Source organism: Rhagoletis pomonella, unplaced genomic scaffold (genome assembly GCF_013731165.1).
Source record: "Rhagoletis pomonella isolate Grant_MI unplaced genomic scaffold, Rhpom_1.0 Rhpom_scaffold_00001, whole genome shotgun sequence".
NCBI classification, from domain to species: Eukaryota; Metazoa; Arthropoda; class Insecta; order Diptera; family Tephritidae; genus Rhagoletis; species Rhagoletis pomonella.
In genome coordinates this window covers 10,939,529-10,955,014 of record NW_023458555.1, presented here as the reverse complement: position 1 = coordinate 10,955,014, position 15,486 = coordinate 10,939,529, and the positions used below count along the sequence as shown (strand labels likewise).

The following is a 15,486-nucleotide window of genomic DNA, read 5'->3' as shown; positions in this document are numbered from 1 at the left end:
CCGCTGTCCAAATGCGGTTTCTGCTGCTGCTGATGCACGTGCTGCGTTGGCAGGTGCTGCTGCACTTGCTGTTGTGTCTGCTGCTGCTGCACCAAATGCGACGGCACATAGTGCTGTTGCTGTTGTGGTATATGCGCTTGCTGCTGCTGCGGTGGAGGGGCGTGATGCTGCCCGTGATGCTGCTGCTGCTGTACATGCTGCATATTCATGTGTGGCTGTTGTTGTTGTTGCTGCACAACAACTTGCTGTTGTTGTGGCTGCTGTTGCTGCTGTGGCGGCGATACCGAAGGCTGTGGTTGGTGTCCACCGCCTTTACCCATATTCAAGTGCTGTTGCGATTGTTGCTGTTGGTGTTGCTGCTGTTGTTGCTGTATCGGCACCTGTGATTGTTGTGGTTGTTGTGGAGGAGATGTTGATGCGCTGTTTGCCAACTGAAAATCTTGTGCAAACTGGCGCAAGTCCTGCATCTGATTGCGCATTTGTCGCTGTGGCTGTGGGGGTGGCTGATTAGGTGGGCCAGACATGACCACACCACCGCTTTGTGACTGTCCGTGACCATGAGGACCACCACCGCCCGTTTGTAGGGGTGGTGATGTGCTATTGTTCACGACCATTGGTCCACCGATCTGCTGTTGGCCATGTGGTGGACCGTGAGTTTTGCTCATAGAGATCTACAAGTAAAAATGATTAAAAAGCGTGCCTAATAAAGACAGTAACGTGTGATCCATCTACACCTTTTATTAATTTCAAATAGACAACTTAAAACAGAACTGGATATCGGCATCTTTGTTATTACCCGAAAAAGCCGTATCCGAAATTTACTTTTTTAAATTAATTTCATGCAAATGATGGCCGCGACTGTGCTGTAGGTGGTCCATTCGTAAGGTCAACTTTTCAGTTACGGGCAAAATTGTCGTTTAAAAATTTCTGTATGTGTGTATAATTGTTATTGCAATCTTTTCAGTTTTAGTTGTTTTCGCATTTTGTTTTCCTTCTCATTTGAAATAGAAAGTTTATAATAAATAAACTTTGTGATGATAAAGAAATAATTGGTAAAAAAGTGAAGGCAACATTGAAGATAAAGATGAAAATGAAAGAAATGAGAAAAGCTTAGGGAAATTTATTAACCAATTTTTATAAGAATCGAACAAATCCAGTTATCAGCTTATTGAAATTTATCAAGCAATCGAACTTTATAATTATCGAAATTTATCGAGTTAACCATGTTTATTGAGTTATCGGAATGTCTCAATTACTAAAATTAATCAATGTTTATTGAATGAGAAATTAACGATTGTTAACGATTTATACAAATTTATTGGATTATGGAAATTTGTCAAGGTACTGGAATTTAGCAAGTTATCGATTTTTATCGAATTATCATTATTAATGGAGCTAACGAAATGTATCGATTTATAATTTATCAAGTTCTTTCAACTTATCAAGTTAGCGATACTTATTGATTTACCGAAATTTGCCGGTTTAACAACTCGAAGTTCTAGGAATTTTCAAGGTATATCGAGTTATCGAAATTTCTATGGTTATATAATAATCAGGGCTATCACTGAATCCATTGTAGTCCGAATTCTCTTGAAATACACGAAAATGTTATCACTGAATACGAACAATTTCGAACGAAGCATATACTTTGAATGTATATTTTCGTAGCAAATCGGATTCAGTGATCGGAATTTTGTAGATTTCGCGAAAATTGAACGACGATGGATTCAGCGATAGTGCAGAATATAGAGTTTTTACAGTTTATCGGTTTATCGAATTCTATCGAGTTACCAGAGTATAACGAGGTATCGAAATTTGTCTCGATAGATACGAAAATTTATGGAGCTATCAAAATCAGTCGAGTTATCGAAATTTACATATATACATAGTTATCCAAAGTTTATCGAGTTGGCAACATATCGATTTATATCGAGATATGTCAATCTCTGAGTTATCCAAATTCATAGAGTCCTCGAAACGCACTCTTATAAACCGATAATAACGTTTTAGTTTCAAGGAGATTTTCCGGTAAGTAATTTTGTACATTATATGTAAGCTAAGGACGTGCTTAGTTTAAAGAAATTTCAAGGATCTCAAAAACTATAAAAACGGTCGAAATTCGAAAGTAACAGTCAGAAATTGTTTTTTTCGAAAGTGTTAAAAAACTTACGACCTCTAGTTCTGTTTTAAGTGTATTATTTAAAATTAAAAAAAGGCCAAGATGGATGACCCTAGATAACATCAAAGACACTTGCCTGATTCTGTGAGTCATTGTAATTCAACGAAGAATTTGATTGACCACCTTGGTACTGGCGCATACCACGCTGCGGCATTGGTTTTCCTGGATTCGCATTAGAGTCGCCATTTATCTTTGACGGTCCGCCCATATGTGATTGATTGCGATATTGATTTGACCTGCAATGTGGAAAACGCTAACTTAAGCGTGCATTAAAATGAAACGATGATGCCGTACCCATGCATGATTTGCGAATAGTTTTGATACGACGACTGATTTTGCATCGACATCGGCTGGTAATTGCCACCTTTGCCTCCACTTGACTGATTGCCACTGCTGCCTTGCGTCATATTTCCACTGCTACTGCCCACACCTGACGATGTGTTGGAATTGTTTGTGGTTGACGTATTTCGCATCATTTGCTTGCCCTGTGGCACCGTTTTGCGTTTCATCATCGAACCACCGCCATACTTGTTGCCACCGTCCGATCCACTGCTCAAGCCAGTGTTTGAAGCCAACGGCGGCGCTGTCGTACTCTTATTGCCACCTGCCATACCGCCAGCAGCCGGCTGAGTTGAGTTAGTTTGCTGCAGCTGCTGCTGTTGTTGACCTATATTTGACGATGTTGGTGGCGGCGCATTCATAATGCGTTCGCTACCCATCATATCGCCACCAACGACACTGCTATTACCGCCAGCACTACGTTCTACATGGGAGCGTTGTGTGGGGCCATTGCCGCTAGTTTGGGACGACACCGCTGCCGTTGACGAAGTTGTTATTGTATTTGTTGATGCCATGGCAACAGGCGGTGGCGGTCCGGTGATGCTACGCGTCGGTTTAGTAATATATCGCTCCGCCATGACTTCCCGTGGCTCATAGGCGCCACCACTATTAACTCCACCACCACCACGTTTACTGCGTTCACGATCATCACGCTCTCGATCTCGTTCCCGATCTCGCTGTTCCCGTTCACGCTCACGCTCGCGATCCCGTTCTCGTTCTCGCTCCCGCTCTCGATCACGTTCACGTTCTTTTTCCCGCTCAAGCTCGCGGTCTCGTTCGCGCTCTCGTTCACGCTCTAGCTCACGTTCGCGTTCTAGTTCACGTTCGCGCTCCACCTCGCTGCCGGGACGTTCGACAGCAGCATAAAGAGTTTCCTCATCCCCATTCTCTAAATCAACACGCTCACGATAAATAGGATTACTTTCGATTTCAGCAGCCAATTTCTCTGCTTTCGCTTCTGCCTCCTTGAACTCATCAGAGTCGACCTTATCAAGCTGCACCGTGTAAGTTGACAAGGAGTCGTCAAATGTAGACTGAACACCAAAGACATGCTCATTCTGGCGGAACATATCATTGGGATCCCAACCATTAGACGCGCCATCCAATTCTATATCAACATCGCCATTCATACCAGACGCATCCCAAGGCTCCAACTCTTTCTCCTCGAATCGTATGCCTGACATTGGAAAGAAAACTCATATACTACCACTCATTAAAACTACTATATTCATTTATCTTACCATTGAACTTTTCTGATATGGCGCCATCCGTAGCGAATGTTTTTGTTGTGGCATATCGTGAATCAAAATCTTTCGCTGAAATGCTCACTACAGTGTCACAGGGGAAAATCATGTGATTCGGCACATGTTTACCCTCATCTTCATTTTTATTAGTTTTAATACATAAAGGCAGCTCGAGTGCCACATCAAAACTAGGCGAGAATGTGTGAAAGACGCCCTCGTAAATATTACCCGAACGCAGACGCACCTGTACAAGGCTGCCCACTAACGCTGTGGCGGCATGTATAAAATGCGTATTTTTATAGACGCCTTGCGCTTGTGTCCGCCCTTTGTTGGACTGCTGTTGGTGTTGGTGTTGTTGCTGCCGATTGTCGGTCACATATCTGGAACAGGAAGAGGCAATTATAAACTTTGGTGAAATTATAATGAAAAACTAACTGTCTAACACTTTTTTATAAAGGTTATGTTTTTATGACTCTATGCATAACCCGACAGACCCAGATTTTCATTTGCCTGTTCCAGATACATAAGTACTCCAAGATTGGTAGGTTTTGCGGGTAAGGTGAATTACGGGAACAGCTTCCTTTCAACAGACTTAATATGTATATCACTTCAACAGCATTGACAAAATTTGATGGACATTTTCTAAGATTTACAATAACAATGCGAATCCTTGTGGAAAATATTATCATACTGCTGGGAAGCTAAAATCGTTTTTCGCTCATAAAATGCAAACTCTAATAAGTACATTTTATTATATACTTTCCCGGAGTACTTACAAGACACGACATCTACATATACAAACACCTGGCTATACTAGATAAAAGCTTTGGGGAATATAAGCCTAACCAACTGACGTTATCCGATAAGGACACGTTCCCACGACAGTCGGGTCTACGTGACCGGAACGACCCAGATTTATATTTGGCCAAGGGCTGTCACTTCAGCAACACTCCCCAAAAACTCTTTGGGGAATTTATATGCTGCTACAACAACAACATCCGATAAGGACAGGTAAATATCTGTGAAATTTAATTATTATGAAAGCATTTAGAATTAACCAGCGGTTATTAAATGACCTGAAATTAAACTAAAAACTAGAAAGTAAAAACGGGCACACTCCTTATATTGTATTTTTTTACTTATGCAGTTAACTGTGCCACTTATGGCTCTAGTTATTCATTTACTTCTATTCAAGTCATTTTAACATATGCTTTGGCATCTTAAGGTTAAGCTTTCTGCAAAACATGTCCAACACAGACACCTAACCTAAAACACTGAAATATGTAATCAAACAATACTTGCTAATCATTGTACACATTAGCAAATACGTTGCAAAAATAATAATAAAAGTCAACGCACTTTCTAATTCATTGACGTGACTTTTTGCCTATATGTACCTATTTAGTGTTCGGCTGTGTGTCCACAATAACAAGCTTTACGCGTAAAACCGCGACAGTGGCTACGCAATCGAAGAATTTCGTAAACAATATGCAGGAAATCAAGAATTCGTTCGCTTCATCTTTTCTCTCGGCGGTTTATTGAATTTTGTTAATTACCAACAACACAGCGGCATATTTGGTCAAAGCCAATGACCTCGCCGTTTGGCAAATCAAAATAAGATGAAAAAATTATGGCATTCGCCAGAAATGGGTAGGTCGATTGGATGCTAACTTGCATGCCGCTGTGCTGAAGTCCCGCGTACGGTATTTACATTTGCAGAATTATGAATCACATGATAAAGCCATGACATATCTTTACCGTCACAGAGCTGGGTCCATTTAAATATACATTTAAGCATTTTCTGTGATTTTTTTTTTTGATTTATGATATTCCACAACCTATCAAGAGGCAATGGAATGTAAACAACTATGCATTACATACGTATGTCCGTCCCATGGCTGTGATGAAGAGCACATGGCTACCCGGAACTCTTAACTGTTATATAAGTTGCATTCACTGCCGTTAATATTTAAGGGTATGGATAATAAATAATAAATACATATAGTAACCAATTACCTTGATACGCCACCGGGGCGGTTCTTGCGTTTATTGCTGTTGGTATTCATGTTGTTCGTTGTGCTGCTACTATCGACTGCACAACAATTAGTGGACAAGTGGCACTTTCGCTCGCGCCCCTTTTAGTTGCTCCGCGCTGTCAATTCTTTTGCTCCACTGCTGTTTCTTCTGCCTTGGTCGATTCGATCCACAACGATGATGCGTACTATGATGGATCCGCGCAGCGCTTTGCGAGCACGCTTTCAATCTTTTTACGTATATACGTATTTTACAACTTCCACAGGAGTTGCTTTAAGCTTTGATTAGTTGATTTAACGAATCTTAAAAAAAAGGAGTTCCGATTTCCGTATGCCAAAAACACAAAGTCAAAGAAACGTTGCACACTTCGGCACTTTGGTTTTTTATGCAATTACAATGCTTTCCACATGCACACACGATGCTGCCGTAATCGCGTTAAAATTTAGCTTTCGTTTTTGCGTTTGTGTAAATTATATATGAATATTTTTACGCTCGTACTAACGCACAATAAGCTTACAATTTCTTTTCACAGTGAAGTTAACTTTTTTACTTCTGCAATACGCTTCGTTTAAAATGCGTTTATACTTCGGCCAATTTACTGCACGACGAGGCACGAACGTCAATTTGACAACAACTGTCAAAATTTCGCTGAATTCTGGAATGCACTACCGGAATACATTGGAATGGACTACCGGAAGTACAAGGTGCTAAACACGGGTTCTCACCCTGTACCTCCGGCAGAGAACGTATATAAAACAGAGAACGTATATAAATGAGAAGGCGCATTTCCAGCGACCGTTTTTGTTCTTCAGAAATTTTGAGCTGTCGTCGAGAAAATATACCAATCGTCGACGAAATGCCGGCTGCCACCACGGCAAAGATTTTCAGTTCCTCCACACTTCGACGAAATTTACCATAGTGAAAAGCAAAATGCAAATAAAAAAAGAAAAACAAAAAACTGATTAGCACTAGGCAGAGGGGATGCTTGCGGAGGAAGAGGCGTGCTGGTGTCTGATGAAAACAAAAACTAAAATAAAAATGGAAACAGAGAACGTATATAAATGAGAAGGCGCATTTCCAGTGACCGTTTTTGTTCTTCAGAAATTTTGAGTTGTCGTCGGGAAAATATACCACTCGTCGACGAAATGCCGGCTGCCACCACGGCAAAGATTTTCAATTCCTCCACACTTCCACGAAATTTATCATAGCATACCATACCATACCATTTACCATTTAAGAACCAAGAACGTAAATCTAAAGATTTGAATTATTTGAACACATATAATTTAGCCGATTGTGTTCTTGCTGGGTTACCTCGCTCAGAGACATCTGCTGCCGATATTGTATGAACACTCACTTTCCCACGGCAGATGTCGCAAAACTTGCGCCCGCCATTGTGGTAGCCATTTGACAATCAGCTGATTTGCCGGCACTGTTTTTTAACCTTCTTCAAAGCATATTTTGATAAATTCTTTTTGTTAAAATCGACGACTTCAGTAAACAATGTTGACACAAACTGCACGTTCGGTAAGATAATAATATTTATGTTTTCTTACAATGTTATTTAGGACCATGATATCCATTTGCTTACAGTTAATTTCCCCAATCCGCATGGCTTTGGCACATGCAGCACGTTGTGCCGCAACAGAGGCTCCGCAGCGCGTAGAAAAAAGTATGTCTACTAAGTTAACTCAAATTTATAACCCACTTATGGTAAATGTATATCCATTAATTCAGCTGTTAACAATGTCACCATTCTCGGCCGAGTTGGCGCTGATCCGCAAATGCGGGGTTCCGTAGAGCACCCGGTTGTAATGTTTTCTGTGGCGACGCATGCTAATTACAGGTAACATATTAACATTTAAATGCTGTTGCTGCAGAGTACCAAAGCCGTGTTCGCAATTTTTCCGCCTAAATTTATAAGGCTTTCTATTAATCTAAGTGGTTACAATTTAGGGCATTGGCTCCGTGGTACTTGCGGCCGCAGCCACAGTGTTAAAAATGGTTTTTTTTTACCCACTTTTTACGCGTTCTACAGGTACGAAAATGGTGATTGGGCACAACGTACCGAATGGCATCGCGTAGTGGTTTTCAAACCAGCTTTACGTGATACCGTCATGCAGCATCTGAAAAAAAGGTCAACGTACAATGGTTCAAGGAAAAATCACCTATGGTGAAATTACCGACCAGTCAGGCAATCAAAAGACTACCACTAGCATAATAGCTGATGATGTAATTTTCTTCCGAACTGAGGCGTGATTATATTTTTGTGTAGATAAGTTACATATTTTTAAGCGTTTCATACACTATTCTTATGTAACTATAACACATTCTAAGCTTAATTTTGTAAAGTTTTAATAACTAAATAATTTCAATTAGTATATAGGAATCACCGCAATTAACCATTTTCTCGACACTTTGTTGTGAGAAGTAATTGATTTACTACATTCATTTTTAAAATTCAGTTATTTTAATTATCACAGAAAATTCATTATTTGTTAAGTTCGAAAGTGAATTGAAATTTGCAAATTACCGAAAATGTGTATCCAATATACATACTTATGTACAAAAAAATTTGTTATGCACTTGAAAGGATTATATTCGAATTTTAAACTCGCATATTGCTGAGGCACCCACCAATTGCCTTGCTAAAGTTCAGCGGCGCAGATTGTTATCGGTTCTGTCGTCAGGCGGCAAGATGTCCTGCAAATTAAAATACATTTGTAATACATCTAGTGAGCATTTAAAACGATATTAGAATTAATTGTGCTAGACCAGTTGCGATACAATATTAAAATTCTTACTAAAATAGTTTGTATAAATAAGATGCGTCTTTATTAATATCACAATTTTGGAAAATATTTCTCCACTCACGCATCGCCAACTGAAACATCTCATCGACCGCATTCAACTTATCGACTAAACGATCCAGATTCTTTTCAGTCTGTTTCAAAGTCGAAACATGACAATCCAGAATGCTGCTTATCTAAAGCGTAAAGATTTCATCATTGGCCATTTGGGCATTAAAAGAATATGCATCGAAAAACTCGTGACGTACTGTATGATACGGATTACTCATTTGCTCCATATATGGCTCCAGCTCATGTATCTCATTCATTACCGTATTCATTTGGTTGATGGTGCGATCGGTGTCCTGCAACAGATTCAACATATTGTGTTGTTGATGCTGCTGACAAACGAGTGGACAACCGCAGGTGATGCCAGCTGGTGTCAATGGTCGCTTTGCATAATCCTCCAGGGCTTTGATATTGCTCTCAAGCATTTTTATACTCGCGCCGTTCACTTGCAGCTCCTGCTCCGTGGCGGCTACTTTTTGTTTAAGCGTCTGCATTATTTCATGAATGCCATTGAGCTGCAGAAGAGTGGAGGAGTGTGTGCGTGTTATTGCCTATTTCCACCAAAGGCTTAACTGCAGTTAAGAGCTCAGAAAAGTTAAAATAATTCCAACGTGGGGTGATCGGAAAGGTTTTGCATTTTTCCTTTCGTTTGCTTCTACTAAATAAGTAGTTGTAATATCCGTTTTTCAAGCGGCATAAACTGCAGTTAAGGCTTGGTGGAAATCAACTATTAGAATGTAGAGTAAAAAAAATCGATTTTGCTTTATTTACTTTAGTTTCATTCTGTATCACTTGCAGCTGCTGTTCTTGTACCGCTTCACTTTTTGTTAGAAAATCTGATTCCAGCGATTCAGACTCACTGGCGAGCCAGTGAATGAGCATTTCTAGATGACTGAAACGCATGGGCTCCAACGCTTCGGAATTTAGACGCTTAGAAATTACACCGCAGAATTTTGACATCTTTGTTTGTTTTACAATTTTTTAGCGATAGAAAATAATTTTTTACAAATTTTTTTCATTAACGTTTTTTTTTGTATGTACATTTTGATCGATAATGTACTAAAAATTTGTTGTAGCAGATTCTTGGGGGCTTCCTAGTAAGAAAATGACACACCTTGACATCCAAATTACAGTAGGTAATATTTTTGAAGGTACGGTCGGCTTAATAAGTTCGAAAGTGGACCACTGTCTTTTTAAATCACTTGAGGCCACTTTAACTTATATTACTGCGTTTGTTTTGAACAGCTGGCTGACATTTGATTGGCTAATCTCAGCTTAAACCAGCCAGCTCGATCTTTTAAACAAAGTTAAAACACAGCCGCACACCTAAAAACTTGTCCTTATTGTTCTGGATCAAATGATGGACTACTGCAATTTGATTTTTTGATAACCTAGTGAAGAAACGTGGCTGAAAAGGCGTTAAACGCTTTGAATGCAGCCTGTTGCTTTAAAAGTTGGACATTCCCCGACAACCGGCTTTTCCCTTCCAATCAGGGGGTAGACCCTGCCGTAGGTTTGCACCCTTCTGGGTTGTACCTGCATAAAAACTCCCCAAAGAGCTTTTGCGGAAGCATCTGCAGTGGCAGGTCTTGGCACACAACCGCAGTTTTCAATAAGGTACAGAGCCGCAACAGCAAGGTATCTATGAACTGACGGACGAAGTCAGTCTCGAGTTATGTAGACTCTCGACCTGTGAACTCCGTTCCAGGCACACAACCACCAGACGTGAACGAGACAGAGCTTCGTCTGCCTCGGGAGACTCGAACCACAATAGCCCAATTTCGCTTTTGCCGCTGTAGCAGGATGAATTCGTACCTGAGCAGAACAAATGCAGATGTCCCAAATGAATGCCCGGCATGCGGAGAGGCGCCCCATGACTCAACGCTTCTCTTCGCATGCCCACTGAACTCCACCCTACTAACGCCCCTATTCTTATGGACAGACCCCATCGAGGCTGCACGCTTACTGGGTCTTCCGCTAGTAGACCTTGACGACAACGATTGTGGGCCTAGCCTATCTGGGCGGGGTTGTTGTAGCCGCTACAACAATTCATAGAGTCGGTCACTACCTACGACGACTCTCGACCTATGAATGCCGTGATTGCAACTCAGTCACCAGCTAATGCAGATTCTGAGCTTCCACTGTAGCGAAAAACCCGCGCTACTCTGGGTCAATTACGGTCAGGATATTGTAGCCGTCTCAAAAGCTACTTGTCCAGGCTCGACCTCGATATCCGCAATGAGTGTGCAGCATTTAGAGACTCTCTCCACTATACTTACCACCTCTCCACATGTAAGCTTAATACCACCCCTCTCCCTTTCGTCCGAGCCCGTCGAAATAGCGCGTTTCTTGGGCCTACCGTTAGTTAAGCTTCACGACAACGATATATGGACAAACTGACCCACGCGGGTCTTAGTAGTCCCGCTACAACAACAATAGTCCTTGGTCCGATATAAATCTGGGGCGTTGCGGTAACGTAGACTCCTTTTCCTACTTTTCCGTAGACTGCTAGAAAACATTTAAGGTTTCTTTTTTTCAGTCAAAAGTAAATGGCTATCTCTTCGAACTGGCTCTCTTCTTTGAATTGCAACCAAATTTACTGTAACAGGGAATTCGCGTTTTTTTATAACTCCACAGAATCGTAACTTTCAGAAAAGACGAAAGTGGGCATAGAAAAAGGCGCACCCAAACTAAGCAGAATACAAATTCTCCGAAAGCATCCTAAGGCCGCACCCTCCCGTTTCGTCTTTACATGACCAAACTCCCTCCGCCACCACTTGAAGTTAACTTAAGACGAAGTAGAATTACAGCGAGGGATTCGGTGCCTCTTGGCTGAACCGATGTCGGACTTGTGCAGCCACCTCAATAGTTATCTCTTCAGTTAGTTCAGCAAGCGGTTAGTGGCAACACGACACCACTCAACTCTTTGTGGAAAGCCCATTCAACTCGACGATCCTGACACACGGAGTCTTGTGAACAGCGTTCACCGGCGGAGCACGGCTCTTAAGCAAAAACTGATAGGATCTCTAGGTGGTCTCTTTTTAAGTCCGCGTGGAGTTTCCCCCAGCTTTGTGTATTTGTTGAATAGAATGGTCGTGGAATTTGTGGCGCTAGGAAGTGATTAGGCTTCGGTATCTGCAGTTCATCACTTAAATATGGATGACTGATATCGCTCACATCCTTTCGTTTTAGTTTTTGTTGGATGAGAAATATATACGTTCATATTCACATTTTTTATGCGCGCACCCTAACCACCGTGAATGACTGCGCATTTAGGGTTCAGTAGGAGTAATATTAGTTATGGAAACGTTGCTCAAAAGGAATATATTTAAATAAAAAAGCATTCGATACGCACACTTAATGACGCTTACTATCGATATAGATATGACTAGACTTACAAATCGCACTTTGTAATGAAATCCACATACTTATGTTTGCATGAACATGTCTATTCTTGTTGGAAAAGAATGCATATATATTAATACCCACTAATAAATTTGAAATTAGCATTTGGGTCATTCCATTGTAACCGGTGTGATGTGTTTTTTGTTTTTCAAAAAATTGTTACTACAGGAGCCATGGAGCGATACTCAGTTGAACAAAGCGTAAAAGTGATCCAAATATTTTATAAAAATAGTCGTTCAGCCAGAATGGTAAACATAACCGGCCATCTGAGTCAACCAACATCCGTTTGGTGCCGAAATTCAAAGAAACTGGGTCGCTGCAAAACGTGACGACAACGCCCGCGCGTCTTCGTGCAGATCATTCGGTCGAAAGTATTGCTGCTGTGGAAAAAAGTGGCGATTAGGCCGCGACAACTTCAATTAGGCTACAAATCTGCATACTCAAAACAATTCTAAAAAATCTGATTAAAAAGTTGAGAAGTTATGTTTTTTTTTGTAGACTGTACTCTATTTTTATAAAAATTGAAAAAAAATTTAAGAATACAAATTGTCGCATATATTGTGAAAATTTAGCTGTGCGAATCCTTTTTTCCGGCAGTGTATGTATAAATGACAAATATAAAGCCCGAACTATACCAAAAATTTAAGTCGTTTTCCCATTGACCAATTTGTAAAAGGAATTCGCTAAGTGTAGACAAAATATTTAAATCCGACACAGAGCTTGAACGAGTCTGATACTCATTTCCGACCGGGTTATCAATTAGACCAAATTAGCTAAAATGTTGCTGCTCGAATTTCATTTTCGTTTTCCTTCTTCTGTTCCAGTATGTATTCTTATTTTCTTATGTTGACTTGGAAAAAGATACTAATTAGCATTCATTTACAAATGTACTAAAAATGAAGGCACAAAATCGCAAGCTGCTAAATGAATCAGCTTTGAATGCATGCCACAAAAGCGCAGAAGGCTTGTGAATTTAATTTTCGAGTTCCTTTAAGTTTCAGAGCGCAACTGTAAATCTTTTATAATCTTTTTAACATGTACTTATATATGTATGTATGTTTATATTTTCGTGGCTGGATTTACGTGGTCTATAAAAATGTATGCCAGATGGTACTGAACCTGAATCAAGGGAAACTCGATTCGATATTTCATACTACTAAGCCTTATTTTGAGTTTCATATTCCCCGAACCGGTTCACTTTTCACTTTTGGCTTCCATGTATTTATGATGGGCGGATTTAAAATTTACGGGTGAGTTTTTTTTCGGGCGAAACTCAGGATAAGGCAGAATATGTATGCCTAGACGCAAATAATAAAGATTTGAATTACATACATGGATGCGGCAGCTGCACGGAGTGTAACAAGCTAACTAAGAAATGAGATTCCTTCAAGCAAACCTTCATCGGAGTAAAACCGCGGCGCCCTCCTGCCACAGCGGAATTTAAAAACAAACAGGGCACAACGGGAACAGCAGCTATATGACTCTCGAGAAACTGTAAACGCAATGTCACGAGGAAGTGTACACAAGGAGCAATAGAAGACGTAATAGAAGGAGTAGTAGCCGCGCAGAGCGGAAATAATTACTCATCCCGTGTAGTCCTTATTGCGTCTCTGGACATTGAAAACGTGTTTAACAGCGTCAGATCGGTCGACATACTGCAAGCTCTCGAAACAAGACTTGAAATTTCTGCATAATAAAAAGAAAATTTCGAATGAGTACGACCAATTTCATCCTCCTGTACGGTAGGGAATTATGGACCGAATCTCTAAAGGTACAGAACCAAAAGTCAGAACCAAAATCTTGCTATCGTGCTTGCTTAAAATAGCCACAGCAAGGCAACAGACTATCCGAAAGTGGCAGGAATAATGGAACTCGGCTCAGCAAGGTAGATGGACCGCAAAACTTATCCCTGACCTAGATATCTGCATGAAACAAGTATTTTTAAGCAAAAAACAAAACCGACTTAAATTCTCATATAAAATTTCAAAAGTTTCGTTAATTTTTTCATGATCCAGTGATCGGATCTAAACCAAATTAGTATGGGACTACCCTTAAGCTACCACCTTTCTGATACGAAAATAATTATAGAAATTAGTTAACGTGGTCCAAAGTTGTGCGATAACATACATACAAAAAAAATATTCCGACGAATTGAAAACCGTCTAATTTTTTTTGAAGTCAATGCTACTATTTTCGAAGATATCACATATAAATTTTGGTCCGGATTGAAGTCGGTTAAGGCGTGCCGTACAGGGGTCAAAGTTCAGATTACCCTATGAAGACGTCTTAACCGACTCCAATCGGAGCAAAAATTTATACATATCGAGCCCTAACCGCCAAAATAACGTAAGCGACATTTTTTTCAAAATTTTCTTTTTGATGCAGAAATATTCCTAGAGCATCTAGATGCATTTCTGCATCAAAAAGAAAATTTTGAAAAAAATGTGGCTTACGTTATTTTGGCGGTTAGGGCTCGATATGTGATATCTGTAACGGTGGTATTACCGATTGAGGGGGTGAGACCTAAAAAAAGCCTTTATTTGATTTTTTAAGAACCACCCTAATGTACATACATATAAGCCGTTCAGTGCACACATCGATTATCTTCGCTTTCTGAAAAATCTTAAATTTAGGTGTCAAAGCACTTAGTGTAGTCATAACTTATCACCTTTATAATAACTTTATATAACATACAATAGTACATAATATTTACAAGAACAGTATTTTTTTAATTTTATAACATATAATGTACATTATTTGATCGCAACAAAAAAAAAACAAAAAATAATAATTTTTTCGTATAAAAGCAGTATGAAGGACGCATTTTTGGAATCCAAAAAAAAAAAAGTATAGATACTAGCGTACACTCTACACCTTGGCGTTAAATATTTAACGCGAACATCTCCAAATTCGATTATCAAGTTTCAATTCGAAAAAGCCATCGTTTTATTTTTATTTTTCGAACCTGTATTCTATGAATTTTGATTCGAGCCGAGTAATTATTCGAACACAGACTTCAAAAATTTAAGTCAGGCCGAATCATTCTTAAATTTTTGGACAGCTCTAGATATAGAAAAGTGTTATTTAAGAATCTACTAAATTCGCTAGCCGGAATGGTTGGTTAATTGTCAGAATCTATATATATAGTATCGAATACACGCTTTCTGCTGATAAGTATTTCTTTCGTTAACTACTACAATGATTTGCTGCTATTTTCAGACCATTTGGATACCCCAAACTTACACTTTATTACAATAAAATTTCATGATGTATGAAACTGCAGACCTAAAACTTCTATAAAAACTAAAAAAAAAACAAATAATTTTGGTCAATATTTTTTTTTTATAACATTTCAAATGTTTTTTGGGGAACCTTTTTTCGGTACACTTGTAGGCTGGTGTGATCTATTATTTAATGGTGCAAATAA

At 39.7% G+C, this 15,486-nt stretch overlaps 3 protein-coding genes across 3 annotated transcripts in view; 1 reads left to right on the top strand and 2 right to left on the bottom strand.

Moving 5' to 3' along the window:
* The window catches only part of LOC118738760 (ataxin-2 homolog), an 8,019-nt gene extending 1,582 nt beyond the window's left edge, over nucleotides 1-6,437 (bottom strand). The window contains exons 1-5 of the mRNA XM_036469723.1: nucleotides 5,779-6,437; nucleotides 3,760-4,142; nucleotides 2,474-3,695; nucleotides 2,256-2,415; nucleotides 12-671 (exon numbers count right to left, since the gene is read on the bottom strand). Of these exons, the coding sequence (XP_036325616.1) occupies nucleotides 12-671; nucleotides 2,256-2,415; nucleotides 2,474-3,695; nucleotides 3,760-4,142; nucleotides 5,779-5,828 (2,475 nt within the window). The 5' untranslated portion in view covers nucleotides 5,829-6,437. The remainder of the gene's footprint in view (nucleotides 1-11; nucleotides 672-2,255; nucleotides 2,416-2,473; nucleotides 3,696-3,759; nucleotides 4,143-5,778) is intronic.
* Nucleotides 6,438-7,174: 737 nt separating this feature from the next.
* Nucleotides 7,175-8,604, top strand: LOC118750606 (single-stranded DNA-binding protein, mitochondrial-like). Its single transcript, XM_036485349.1, is given in 5 exon segments — nucleotides 7,175-7,323; nucleotides 7,390-7,468; nucleotides 7,534-7,642; nucleotides 7,835-7,925; nucleotides 7,927-8,604. Coding segments are annotated over 5 exon segments (432 nt in total). The 5' UTR covers nucleotides 7,175-7,299; the 3' UTR covers nucleotides 8,056-8,604.
* LOC118752444 lies at nucleotides 8,512-9,614 on the bottom strand. The gene is made up of 3 exons (XM_036487363.1): nucleotides 9,426-9,614; nucleotides 8,855-9,205; nucleotides 8,512-8,782 (listed from the first exon to the last, which is right to left on the bottom strand). The coding sequence occupies exons 1-3, from the start codon at nucleotides 9,612-9,614 to the stop codon at nucleotides 8,600-8,602; spliced, it is 723 nt and encodes a 240-aa protein (XP_036343256.1). The 3' UTR covers nucleotides 8,512-8,599.
* Between the last annotated feature and the right edge of the window lie 5,872 nt (nucleotides 9,615-15,486).

Bases quoted from the DNA above. Each gene is read 5' to 3' on its own strand.
- LOC118752444 (XM_036487363.1), bottom strand. From the start codon at position 9,614: ATGTCAAAATTCTGCGGTGTAATTTCTAAGCGTCTAAATTCCGAAGCG. The intron at 9,206-9,425 runs GTAAATAAAGCA...TGGTGGAAATAG, and splicing joins TGATACAGAATGAAACTAAA to GCAATAACACGCACACACTC. The intron at 8,783-8,854 runs GTACGTCACGAG...TTTACGCTTTAG, and splicing joins TGAGTAATCCGTATCATACA to ATAAGCAGCATTCTGGATTG.